The 12,458-nt window shown below is 46.1% G+C and overlaps 2 protein-coding genes across 3 annotated transcripts; one reads left to right on the top strand and one right to left on the bottom strand.

The window, feature by feature from the left end:
- Positions 1 to 1,135: 1,135 nt before the first annotated feature.
- Positions 1,136 to 2,192, top strand: LOC123105630 (CASP-like protein 4B3). Its single transcript, XM_044527725.1, has 3 exons — positions 1,136 to 1,506; positions 1,596 to 1,734; positions 1,835 to 2,192. Exons 1-3 carry the CDS (start codon positions 1,274 to 1,276, stop codon positions 2,024 to 2,026), a joined length of 564 nt encoding a protein of 187 aa, XP_044383660.1. The 5' UTR covers positions 1,136 to 1,273; the 3' UTR covers positions 2,027 to 2,192.
- Positions 2,193 to 2,252: 60 nt separating this feature from the next.
- On the bottom strand, positions 2,253 to 12,184 carry LOC123105628 (SCAR-like protein 1). 2 transcript variants are annotated; one of them, XM_044527724.1, is made up of 11 exons: positions 11,804 to 12,184; positions 10,492 to 10,655; positions 10,274 to 10,397; positions 10,061 to 10,187; positions 9,377 to 9,435; positions 8,163 to 9,235; positions 7,659 to 8,060; positions 3,237 to 7,549; positions 3,059 to 3,145; positions 2,779 to 2,898; positions 2,253 to 2,692 (listed from the first exon to the last, which is right to left on the bottom strand). In XM_044527724.1, exons 1-11 carry the CDS (start codon positions 11,956 to 11,958, stop codon positions 2,645 to 2,647), a joined length of 6,672 nt encoding a protein of 2,223 aa, XP_044383659.1. In that variant the 5' UTR covers positions 11,959 to 12,184; the 3' UTR covers positions 2,253 to 2,644. The 2 variants fall into 2 exon arrangements, with proteins under 2 accessions (XP_044383659.1, XP_044383658.1); XM_044527723.1 differs by having other exon boundaries at positions 2,981 to 3,145; positions 11,804 to 12,183.
- Between the last annotated feature and the right edge of the window lie 274 nt (positions 12,185 to 12,458).

Below are 12,458 nucleotides of genomic sequence, written 5' to 3'. Positions count from 1 at the left end.
CATGTTGTCTCTAGTCAGGATAGCATTTGCCCCACTTGCCACAGGAAAATTTGAATTTTAAGAGGTAGTTTGGCATCCCAAACCCATTTGAAGCTAGAACCAGCAATCTCACTTTCCAGCCATCTATACATGGATTTAAACTTTTCTGAATTGTGTAACTTTCAATACACCTCATCAGGTAAATCATTTTGTTTTAGCGTCAATACCTCTTTCTTCATCCCCTCCCATTGTTTCATCATCTCAGGAGACATCCTCCTCCTAAAGGAGGAGATTTGATTCAACGAATCAATTCTGTCAACAGTACAATTTTGTTCAACACAAATTTCAAACAACAATGGGAATTTTTCTTTAAAGGGAGTCCTACCCTCCAGTTCATCGAACCAGAGTCTGGCCACATCCCCCTATTCAATTTGATACCCCAGCCCAACATATATAAGTTTTTCACTTTCAAAAGGGATTTCCAGCATGGTGAATCACTAGCTTTTGCTTTTACCATAGCAACCGAAGTTTTTTTTTCAAGTTTTCCGTTGTTGTGGCGATCGTATGGCTTATCTTTCTTCAATGAAATTTGGAGCCGGGGGAGGCCCCTGATTTTTGAAAAAAAAACATGTTATAAACCGATAAGATAAAATTATGCCACTATCGAGTATAGGTGGCCAAACGGGTCGGGATAGCTGGGCCGGCCCGGTAGCACGGCCGGCACCGCACGGGCCTGGCACGGCACGGCACGTGCTAAACGGGCCAGGCCCGGCACGCGGCACGCCAAGGGTCGTGCCTGGGCCTAAAGGCTGAGCACGCGGGCCGGCACGGCACGGCTCGATTATCTTTTTTGTATTTTTTTTTATGTATCCTAATGTGGCCCAACAGGTAAAAATAGGCTAAAAACGCTCTGTGCACAAAATAGAAGGTAGATTAGCGGGCCTAGTGTGCCGGTGGGCTGGCCCGATTAACATATGGGCCGTGCCTGGGCTGCAGGCTGCAGCACGTGGGCCGGCACGGCACGGCCCGTATAATAATCGTGCCTCGGCGGGCCGGGCCGGGCCAGACTTAGGATGGACCGGGCCGGGCTGGCCCGTTTGGCCAGCTATACTATCGAGCACCCAGCGTCGAAGTGACTTAGCCGGTAGATTAACCAACGGCGAAACCGCGCCGGCTTGTAACCGCAGTATCGGCCCGCCGGCGTGCGGCCGGCACGCTCGAGTTTTATATACCAGGTCATCAGTTCGGCGCCAAGTGTGCCTCATCGCCGTCCATTCCGACAGCCCGGTCCACGATGTCGTCCGCCCCAGCCAGCAGCGAGCCGCACGACGCGCCGGCCGCCGGCAGCAGCGTGCCGGCGTCGAGGTCGATCGCGGAACGGTGGAAGATGGAAGCCGCGCCGGTGCGGGCGCGGCTACTGCTGCGGGCCTTCGCGTGGCTCTTCTCCCTGCTCGCCCTCGTCGTCATGGCCACCGACGTGCACGGCCGCGGCGGCGCCCAGGACTTCAGCACCTACCCGGAATACAAGCACGTCGACTAGATCCATCCATTGATCCCCATCTCATCATCCGTCTCATGATCACCTGATCTGACCCTTTCTTTCACCTACCGTGCAGCTACTGCCTGGGCATGTCCATCATCGCGCTCCTGTACGCCACGGCGCAGCTGCTGCGCGACGCGCACAGGCTCAGCTCCGGCCGGGACCTCGTCGCCGGGAGGAAGGCGGCGGCCGTCCTCGACTTCGCCGGAGATCAGGTACCAACCCCCAGCTGTCTGTCTAACCACCAATATCGCCAACCGGCTTGGAGCCAACAACCTGAACGCGTTTCCTGGTCTAAAATTTTTATCGTGGCAGGTGGTGGCCTACTCCCTGATATCGGGCTTGTCCGCGGCGGCGCCGGTGACGGACTACATGCGCCAGGCCGCCGACAACCTGTTCAACGACTCGGCCGCGGCCGCCATTAGCCTGGCCTTCTTCGCCTTCTTGGCCATCGGCCTCTCTGCCCTCATCTCTGGGTACAATCTTTCCTTAGAAGCCCTTGTTTAGCAGAGCCACATTATTCTTCCCTGTCCTGTGGCATGTCACCAAGGGAAATCACATGTACAATTCGATCAATGGACACTCAGAATTTTGTAAAATGGCAAGTCAATTTCCACATGGATAATCACAAGCACACATGATTCTAGGGAAAGCACCTGTATAATTGGATCAATGGATACTCAGGATTTTGTAAACTGTAAGCCAATTGCCACATGGTACCACAGTGAGGGGATATTAATCAGAGCATGCTAACCCATTTTGTATTCAAGATAAATCTACTACAAATCTATATAATACAAGCAAAAGTTTAAGACTTAAAAGAGAGGTTAACGATTTACATTAGACCTGAACAAATTGGTCTCCTAAGAACATGCCTACCTTCGACAGCCTTTTGCTGCCCGGGGAGGCAAGTATACACACTGTGAGGCCAAAAAGAATGCAGAGAAGAATGGCAAAAAAACATGAACATATGGGCATTTCCCTACACTATATATACAAGAGAGAGACAAGGCTAAGAATGTTAGGACCATAAGATGGCATGGCTGTGCACCCTGTCCAAGATCTTGCTGGTTTGGCACCTTTCTGCCAAGGAAAAAACAGCAGGAGGGCAAAATAATGGGTTCTCTATGTGTCACTCCAATTATCGTCGTCTTCGTCATCACTTCCCACCGCCTGATCCATAACAGAAACATATGTAAGAGACAAATAACTGAAAAGATGTTGGCAGCAACATTGGAGGTGAACTTTAGATGGGCAACCTGGCGTATGGCATTCGCTTTCTCTATTATTGCAGCAACTCTCAGGTTTCCACTAGAGGCTCTAGCAGGGGCTATCATGGATGTCGGTTTAGCAGAACCCACTGGTTTCAGGTCAAAGGTCTGATCAAGTGCAAACAGCAAGCAAGTCAGTGAGATAGTGAGAGGGTCTACAGGGAGAAGGGAGGGATTTCTATTTACCAACCTTGTTCCTTATCTGCTCAAGCCACAAGTTTTTATCATTGGTATTTGGCTTATCTGCGGTGGGGGCAAGTTCTCCAACCTTGTTCCTTATCTGCTCAAGCCACAGGTTTTTATCATCGGTATTTGGCTTATCTGTGGGGGGAGCAAGTTCTGAAACCTTCCGCATCTGCACAAAGCATAAATGGAGTTAGCGTAAACACAGAAAACATAAGCAGAGCACGCACACAAGAATGTTCACGAGGAAGGCAGAAGAATACCGTGCTTCTATCATGAGCAGCAACAGCATCAACCAGTGGATTTCTTGGGATGTTTCTCACTGAAACTGGCTTTCTGGTCAACCGATAATCTGTGACCTCTGGTTCAAATCTGCTCCCTTCCGTTGATATTCCATAATTAGGATGAAGCATCTGAGGTCCAACAGTCCATCCCATCACTGGTGGCTGCTCAACGTGTGCATAGCCGCCTTCATCAAGGTCACCAAGATATTTACTTATATTGCTAGGCCATGACGGGTTTGGCTGAAGTATACTCTCTGTGTCCAAATTATGATCACCATGGGGATAATCTTCAGATACCATTGATTCTGCAGTATGTGACTGGCCTTCAGACGGACCACCCTTGAGGTTATCCGCATCTTGTTCCTGTAACTGACTCTCCTGGCTATTGCCTTCTTCTAACACTGAGCCTGATGCAGTATGTTTTGTTGTGTCTAAAGGTAATCCTCTTGTGATTGGCTGGTCTTTCAGATTCTTCTCCTCATCTGATGAATTTGAACTATGCTCTTCATTGTCTGAAGTCCCTGATAATGATTCACCGTGCTGAGATTGCTGGCAACTACCATTTTCAGAAACATGCCCTGGTGTTGAAGAGCTCACTTTGTGGAAATGCACGCTACGTGCAGCACTGTGATCATCCACCATTTTGTCATCCTCAGATGCAGCTGGATCTGTAGAACTGAGATGCTTAGCGATGTCTGAAATATCTGAACACAAGAGGTGCTGTTGACAATCTTGCTGGTTAATTACATGTGCAGTGGCCCCACTGTCATTCAGATGTTCTTCAGCCTCCGATGGTGATGAAATGATATGCCCCTGATGCTTGATGTTCCAACAAGCCTCTGAAAATGGCCTGTCATTTTCCCTTGGCATTCCAGATTCTACCCTTTGATCACTATTGTCCACCACAGAATTCTGATGCCTCTCTTTGATATCTTGAGAGGAAACTAAGGCTATTGGTTCTGCCATTCCGTCAAGTGAAACTAGGCCATTATCCATATTTTGGCTTGATACAGGCAAAATGGAAGTTGTTCTGCTTGCAGGGTCAGGCGCACGGTCTTTTGTACTCAGAAGTCCCAAACGAGGCCTTCCAAGCCTCCACTGAAGCGGAGGAAGAGGAGGTAGTTTCGGAGGATCTTCACTGCATACACTTTGAAACGGTTCAGTGTGTGGTGGAACAGGAGAGACCCGATAGTTTTCCTCGGTACTATGCATGACAGAAGTAGAAGCCGCTGTTGATCTCTCAGCTAGCGCACTGGAATTCAAAGAACCCGGTGCAATTTGGGAATCAGATTCAGGTGAGCAATAGGATGCATTCTCTGGTTCCACTTGGACATTGCATGACGAAGCTACATCGAGTTCACCAACCTTGTCCTCACCCATGGGGCACGGAGCAGTTTGAGAATCCAATTCAGGGGATGCACATGCTTCCCACCCTTGCTCCACCTCCATATCATGTATTGATGTAGCAGCACCTGGTACATCAATCTTATCATTTACTGAAGAATATGGAGCAACTTGGGTACCAAATTCAGGTGAGTGATAGGGTCCATTCTCTGTTTCCACTAGGACATTGCATGATGAAGATCCATCTAGTTCACCAACCCTGTCCTCACTCACGGGGCATGGAGCAATTTGAGAATCCAATTCAGGGGATGCGCATGCTTCCCACCCTTGCTCCACCTCCATATCATGTATTGATGTAGCAGCACCTGGTACATCAATCTTATCATTTACTGAAGAATATGGAGCAATTCGGGTACCAAATTCAGGTGAATGATAGGGTCCATTCTCTGCTTCCACTTGGACATTGCATGATGGAGTCACATCTAGTTTACCAACATTGTAATCACTTAAGGGACATGGAGCAAACTGAGGATCCAATTCAGGAGACGGACAAGTTTCCCACCCCGCCTCTCTATCATTTACTGATGTAGAAGCACCTGGTCCAACAATCTTATCATTTACTGGAGAATATGGAGCAATTTGAGAATCAGGAACACCAGAGATATGATCTTCCGACTCATCTTCTATTAATGCAGAACCACTCAAAGGAGGACAATCTAGTTCGTCTATTTTCTTGTTACGCAAAGAACATGAAGCAATTTGAGAATCCAGTTCACTTGGAGCACAAACTTCTGCCTCCTTTTCAACAAGAACAGCATTGCTTGGAGGGGCAGCAGGTTCTTCAATCTTCTCACAAACGTGAGATGTACCAATCTGAGAATCATTTTCACCTGTAAACTGATCTTCTGACTCCTCAGCTTCAAGAGCAATCCTCGGAGGAGGGACATCTAGATCGTCAACCGTCTTATCCATTGAGGAAGATGGAACACTTTGAGAGTTAGGTCCATCAAAGACACAGGAGTCTGATTCGTGGGTTGGAGTAGGTTTCCTTAAAGGAAGGACATCCGGTTCATCCAAGCCACGTGCACCAACGGTTCCACTACCTACGTTTTCATTTATAAAAGCATGTGGAGGAAGGTTAGCACAGGGGTCCTGCTCTTCTTTCACTGGAACAACCTCAGGCAAGGGACGTTGTTCCTGCTCTGATTTCACTGGAACGGAAAGGATATCCAGTTCAAGATTTTTCTCATCACCGAAAGACTCGTGAGATCTCAAGTCAGAATCCGCTGCTTGTTTCTCGGCATCTGGAACTTCTATGGCAGATAAGGGCACGAATGTTTCGCCTGATATATCCCTGGCAGAAGAACAATCAGCACGTTGAGAATCTGGCTTAGAACAAACCGCTTCCTGGTCTAATTCCACTGGCAGCACAGATACAGAACTAGGAAAGTCCAATACACTGACCACAGAAGCATTTGTAATATCTTTAGTATCTGAGGATGGTTTATGATCAAAACCTTCTGCGGCAGCAGTAAAATCAATCTCATGGTATTCATGGCACAAGGATCTGAAGTCCTGTTCAGTCATAACTTCTGATGGTAATGGTGCTTCATCGGGTGGAGTTGCAGGTTCCCAAAGAGAATCATCAAGTGGATACAGGTTCGCTTTTGCTTCGATCTTACACTGCTGGATTAGAAGTTCTGAGAGAAAATCGTCTTCTTCTTCAGAGCAACATGGTTGATAGATCATACTGGGCAAAGGATCAGTAGAGCTCACCATGTACCCAGGATCGACGAATGGGTTTGTGCCAAAAGAATCTTGAGCAGATAACTCCCTCACCAAGTCTTGATCGACATCTGATAGTTGCTCCCACACCATGTTACTGTTCGGGCTTACTGTAACATCCTTATCCAAATCACTCTGACATGGAACTTCTTCAGCAATTAGAGTGGTTTCTTCTGATAAATCCTCTTGACAAGAAGAATCTTCTGGAAAATGCGATGGCGGAACATATAGAATATCATCACTGCCACCCAGTGTTCCGCCTGACGTTTCTATTTCAATAGGGTGTGGAAGATTGGCTGTCTGCAGCAGGAGCTCCTGTGTATTTTCCTTCTGCAGCATACTTTCTCTAAAGATATGTCCTCTTGACTCTTCTAGTGATCCAAGGTTTTCACAGATAGCTTCAACTGCTTCAATGTCTTCTCTGAAAGGACTGGATTGCAATGGTATATCATGACTAGAATTTGTAGGCAGAACCTCTGCTTTCTCGGTCTGTTTGGCACCATCAGTATGCTCGTCTTCAGAAGGTATCATGTCATCATCAAACCTGCCGGTAGTCAATTCTTCTACAACCTCGGCATCAACCTCTGCTTTCTCGGTATGTTTGACACCATCAGTATGCTCCTCTTCAGAAGGTATCCTGTCATCATCAAACCTGCCGGTAGTTGATTCTTCTACAACCTCAGCATCAACCAGAACTTCACTGTGCTCCACATTTTTTATCGTTTCAATGGATTCATGGTATTCCATGCAGGACTTGACGGTATCAAGTATAGGGGCAGTACTAGAAGCTGATGGGACATCAACCAACGATGATTTTGTATCATCATTCAATACTCGTGGAGATTGTTCCAGCATCTTGCTTGTATGAGCTTCTGTGTCATCTTGAAAAGTAGGTACAGATTCAGCAAGTCCTGGGATCACCTGAATATTAGAGAAGTGCATGGGCACAACAGACGCCTGCATAGAATCTTCTTTGTGTGTGTCGAGCCTAACTGAACAGGGCCCTTTTTCCAGTGCAGCTATTTCTTGATCCTCTGTGATATGCTTATATAGATCTTCATCTGGTAAACAGTGTGATTCTTCAACCAGTTCACCCTGATCTGATTCAAACGATGGATTATCTGATGTGATTGAATGAATAGGTATAACTCCTGAATCAAGCTCTACAAAAAATGTTCCAATAAACCGATGTAATACAGTAAACAATTGAGCTAAACAAATAATTTAAGTAAAACAATGCGGAGGTGAAAGAAAAGCAAATGGTTGACTTACTGTCAGAATGCTTGTGGGTAACATCAGGATCCAAACTAGTTGGTTTTGTACTCGTGTCAATTTCTGCAGGAAGTGCAACATTGTTGAACTCCAAGTCATTCATGTGCACAACAGGATCCATGTCTGGCAGTGATGCAACTTTGGTATCTGTTTCTTGGACAACTGTAGCTATAGATGTGCATTCTTCAAATGGTTTCTTGGACAACTGTATTTGTTCTTGATTGTGTGTGCCACTCTGGAGTAACAAATCATCAGCATGTGGAACTTCAACTTCTCCAACAGCATGTGAAACATCATTGGGTTGTCCAGATATCGTAGAAGTACCATCTACCACATTATTTCGGCCATCCTCCGCTGAGCGATATGCTATTTCGTGGTAATTACTGCTAATGCTAGCCAAACCTGGCAACACAATAACTATGTAAGGTCAAAGAGAAGAAAAAGAAAACTCATTGAGGCAATTTGGGTCTATCCAAACATATACAAGAAGATAGAAAGAATTACCATCCAAGCCACTAGATGTCTGGGATAACTGTTTTTCAGAACTAGGGATAGCAACAGCATGATAATCGTTGGTAGGGAGAAAAGACGCCTCCTGGTTTTGTACACAGCCATTGAGATTAGTGTCAGTTTCAAAGTTACCATTGTCATCAGAGGTTACACTGGATGATGAGCTGACATCCATTAGATCAACATCATTACAAGATTCTTTGTCGTTGATCCAATTATCAGCACCCACTTGTTTGCAAGAATCTGAATCAGAGTCTGTATCTTTTGTGTCTGACACTGCAGAAGGAGAAGAATCACTTAGCAGAAATGAGTCTGCACGGGTTGGTTCTGTGTCATTGCATGGATTGCTCAACCCTGATGACAGGTCTTCCACAGGACCTGGTTCTGAAAACTGTACATCCAGCACACTTTCAGCTTCCTTGCCATCACAGTTCAAATTATCCACTTCCATTTCGGCACTGAGATTCTTTTGACTTTTCATGCTATGATCGGCTTCACCTTCTGATTCTATATTAAGGGTGTCAATAAACTTGTCTTGATCACTACCAATATCATCAGGCCTGCAGGGATCATCATCATGGTAAACAGGAACTACAGCCAATTGAAGTTTCTCTTCCTGCACTGACTGCAATGGAGATCCCTTGCAGATCTGTTCCATTTCGAAATGTTCCTGTTGTGTTGCCAGATATTGACCATCATCTACCTCAAGATGAATCGGTCCATTAATGGGTGCAGATGCAGTCACCAAAGTATCAGATTCGTCTACTGGGACAACCTTCGTCAGTTCATGTTTAGTAAAAGACTGAGCAGGAGCACTGAAATTGTCTAATTCTCCAAATGAAGATATTATTTCACTCGAGTCAGTTGACCTAAATTTTGCATGGAAGTTCCTTGCAGAACAATTTGACAAGATCTTCTGTTGTGATGAAATTACTTCTTGCAATTGTTCCCTGCAGATTCTGCTTATAGTTTTATTGTAAGAATCCCGTAAATGCCTGGATTTCAGTTTTGTTGTCCTTGGTGGAACTTTTCTAGAAGATCGATCCTTTGATGAAGTAATTTGAGACCTGCAGATTTTGCAACAAATAGTATTACATTGTGTCATGGTAAATACAATCTAAAATCGTTTCGAACTAAATTTCCCCTAGTATATAGGCTCCTTTTGGTGAATCTTATGCACATGACCAATCCAGTGGCCCTAAACTTACTCAGAGTTCGCAATAAGCAATGATTCGAGTGTTTCCCCTTTCCTTCGCATAGCCTTTTTCTGAAAGAGAAAGACTTCGGTAAGTTTCTAACTTCAAGGAAATTGTTCTGATTCGACAAATATTAGGGACAACGAAGATCTGCGTATATTTGAACAGAGTAAATGATATGACAAACATAGCACGGGAAAGAACCGGTTCTACTCTCAAAAGTCCGAGGCAAGTTGAGATGATAACTTATTATCAGCTATTGATAGTTGAAAAATGCAATTTCTCTTTACGGTCCTTCAAAATCAATAAACACTACTGTGTGGCAGCTTTTCCTTGTATTTATTATTTTTGTGTTGTCCAATTTGGATGACGCCAAATCTCAAGCTAAAGCTACGCTTATGTGTTGTAAAGACAAATCTAAACTTCAAGTGCACATGGTCAATTTGGTAAAATACTACTCCCTCCGTCCGAAAAAGCTTGTCCCAATCTTGTCCCTCAAATGGATGTATCTAGCGCTAACTTGGTGCTAGATACATCCATTTGAGGGACAAGCTTTTTCGGACGGAGGGAGTACACGAGCATTTTTCAAATAGAAATGTTATTTAAGTTCATGAAGGAGGCTCTCTCAATAAAGTATCTAGCACAAAGTGAAACTACCGTAGAAATGTTTGCAGTAATTGAGAATGTATTACTTGCCTTTATCCTACGGGGCTTCTTCTCTCTTAAGTAATCCGGTTCAATCATGTTGGAGGTCTGTCCCATCTTAAAGAAAGAGGGGTCTGAATATCGTTTTAAGGAGGCCCCGGCACCAGCAACATCGAACCTGAAGAACAATCCTAGTGTGAAATTGCTGATAACACATCCATGGTATATACCCACATAAAAATAAAAATAAAAGCATCCACATACTTGTCCAACGTGAATAAATGTGGTGGGCCACGACATTCTTCATATGAATCCAAAATGAAACGAGGCATATCTCCTATCGTGATCAAATTCTGATTAAGCTGAAGATTTGGGTGCCACTCAATACCTACAAGAGAGTGTACCAAAAACTTCTGAAGTAAGAACCATAGCAGTACAAAATAATAATCAGATCATGTCGTATTTTCCCACTTTCAACTAACCATTATCATGTAGGTAATTTGAATGGTCAGTCTGTGCTATAATTGCCTTCTCAACTGCAGGAAATTCTGCCTCTAGCTGCTGCAATCTAAGCATCAAACCATGCCCTCGAGAAGCAGTGGCCATCACATCTTCATGCAGGTCATGAAAAATTTCTGCGGCGAACCTTTTTTGCACAAGGGAAACACAAAAGTTCTTCAGTACGGATGGAAAGAAGGACATATTCACTTCTAGAACACTGTTTTGGTACACATATTACAACATGGATGGAAGCATTGGTAATCGACAAGATACACATTACACTGCCAACGGTTCCAACAAAACTTCAAGAGGAAAGCAAAACTAACAACAAAATCTGCCAAGAGCCAGTAAAAGTGTTCACATGACAATTCACATTTGTGTAGTTCTAATTGGGGGCATGATGGGTTAGGATAGAATGTTTTTCTAAAGACCGGCTTTATTACCTGACCAAAATTTTATTTTCTGTAATGAGATTCACAACAATGCTATCCTTTGGCAGTTCTCCAGATAAATCCCAATTCTGATATAAGGATGTGCAGAAATAGAAGAGAAATGAAGGCCAGTATCTTTCCACTTGAACTCAAGCACGTTACCTACCTACGAAATTCTGACTTGTGTCCTAAAGTGCAACCTCAAAGCTGTCTCTGATAACCAGAATCCCTGTTAAAAATCAACTACCAACTGCAGCATGCAGAAGATGAATTCTCTGGGAAACCACAAAGCGCGCAGTATAGATTACCAAAACATGGCGCAACGTCAGGCATTGGCCAAGCTCACGACGCAGACGCAGGGAAACAATTCGACCCCGTTAAAATCGAAACCCGTTCCTCCTTGTATGAATGGGGAAACAATTCCACACCCTCAAAGTCGAAAGTGCTAAAGGCCGCCCAAATTGGACTGAAAATTCTGAGGCGTATCCCTTAATAATAGTTCAGAATTCGGAGCAAAATGCTGCCCGTGAATCGAATTCCCCAGCCAATTGGCTCCTTCGAACTGCGCGGACGAGACCAACCACCCGCCCATAATGCGCAGAAACCTCCCTCAAATCAAACCTAAAAGGCATTAAACTAGACTAAACTCATAAAGTTATCTATCTACACATAGATGCTCCCAAAAACAGCATACGCCCGCCCAATTATTTTAATTTTTGTTTCGCAGAATCGCACGCCGCGGCGAGGCCAGCCACGTAACTCGCCCGCCCGGCGCAGCACGAACGAACGAACCCGGATTGGTGCCCTTGAAGGTTGCAGCACAGAAGGAGGCGGGGGCGGGGGGTACAGTAGCGGCACTTACTCAGCGAGATCCCCGAGCTGGCGGAGCAGGCCGACGAGGCCGGCCATGGCGACGCCCTCGAGCAGCGCCTCGGGGTCATCCTCCTCCTCCTCCTCCGGCGCGTACAGCGCCGGATCCGCCAGCCCGTACTCGTTGCGCACCTGGTACCGTATCATCTCCGCGCCCGCCCCTGAGCCTTCAGGACTCCGCCACCATTGGAGGAGCGCCCGCCCTCCTCTTCCTCCCCCGCCTTCCTTGAGGACAACTCCACTCGCAGCAGCAGCAGCAGCAGCGCGTGAGCTCGGGTGGATTGGCGCGGGTGGCCGTAGCGCGTGGAAAAGAAAAATATTCCGCCACCACTACTCGATTCAGTGTAGACGGGAGGAAGACGAGGTGGGGCGTCAGAGAAAGTGAGAACACATTCTTATCACGGGGCGCGCTCTCTGGCACGTGGGCCCTCGTGCTCCCCTCGGCGGCCCGTGACCCCTCCCCGGTTCGCGCCCACGCAGGGCTCCTCTACCCTCCTCGCTGGCGGGCGGGCCCGGTCTCAGGCCAAACACGGTGGTGGTCGCTCCGTCAGTGAGTCTCTGGGTACGAAGGGTTTGGATCAAAGCCGTTCCGGCCGCGTTGTCTGATTAGCGCCGGGATTAGGGGTTCCACGGAGTAGATTAGGCTT

This window comes from Triticum aestivum, chromosome 5A (genome assembly GCF_018294505.1).
Source record: "Triticum aestivum cultivar Chinese Spring chromosome 5A, IWGSC CS RefSeq v2.1, whole genome shotgun sequence".
Lineage (NCBI taxonomy): Eukaryota > Viridiplantae > Streptophyta > Magnoliopsida > Poales > Poaceae > Triticum > Triticum aestivum.
Note: the sequence above shows the minus strand (reverse complement) of the source record. Positions and strands in the feature narration are given on the sequence as shown.

Excerpts from the sequence above, each read along its gene's own strand:
- LOC123105630 (XM_044527725.1), top strand. The coding sequence starts at position 1,274 with ATGTCGTCCGCCCCAGCCAGCAGCGAGCCGCACGACGCGCCGGCCGCC. Across the intron at positions 1,507-1,595 it reads AGCACCTACCCGGAATACAA|CTACTGCCTGGGCATGTCCA; the intron begins GCACGTCGACTA and ends CCTACCGTGCAG. Across the intron at positions 1,735-1,834 it reads TCGACTTCGCCGGAGATCAG|GTGGTGGCCTACTCCCTGAT; the intron begins GTACCAACCCCC and ends TTATCGTGGCAG.
- LOC123105628 (XM_044527723.1), bottom strand. The coding sequence starts at position 11,958 with ATGATACGGTACCAGGTGCGCAACGAGTACGGGCTGGCGGATCCGGCG. Across the intron at positions 10,656-11,803 it reads CAGCTCGGGGATCTCGCTGA|GTTCGCCGCAGAAATTTTTC; the intron begins GTAAGTGCCGCT and ends TGTGCAAAAAAG. Across the intron at positions 2,693-2,778 it reads AAGCGAATGCCATACGCCAG|GCGGTGGGAAGTGATGACGA; the intron begins GTTGCCCATCTA and ends GTTATGGATCAG.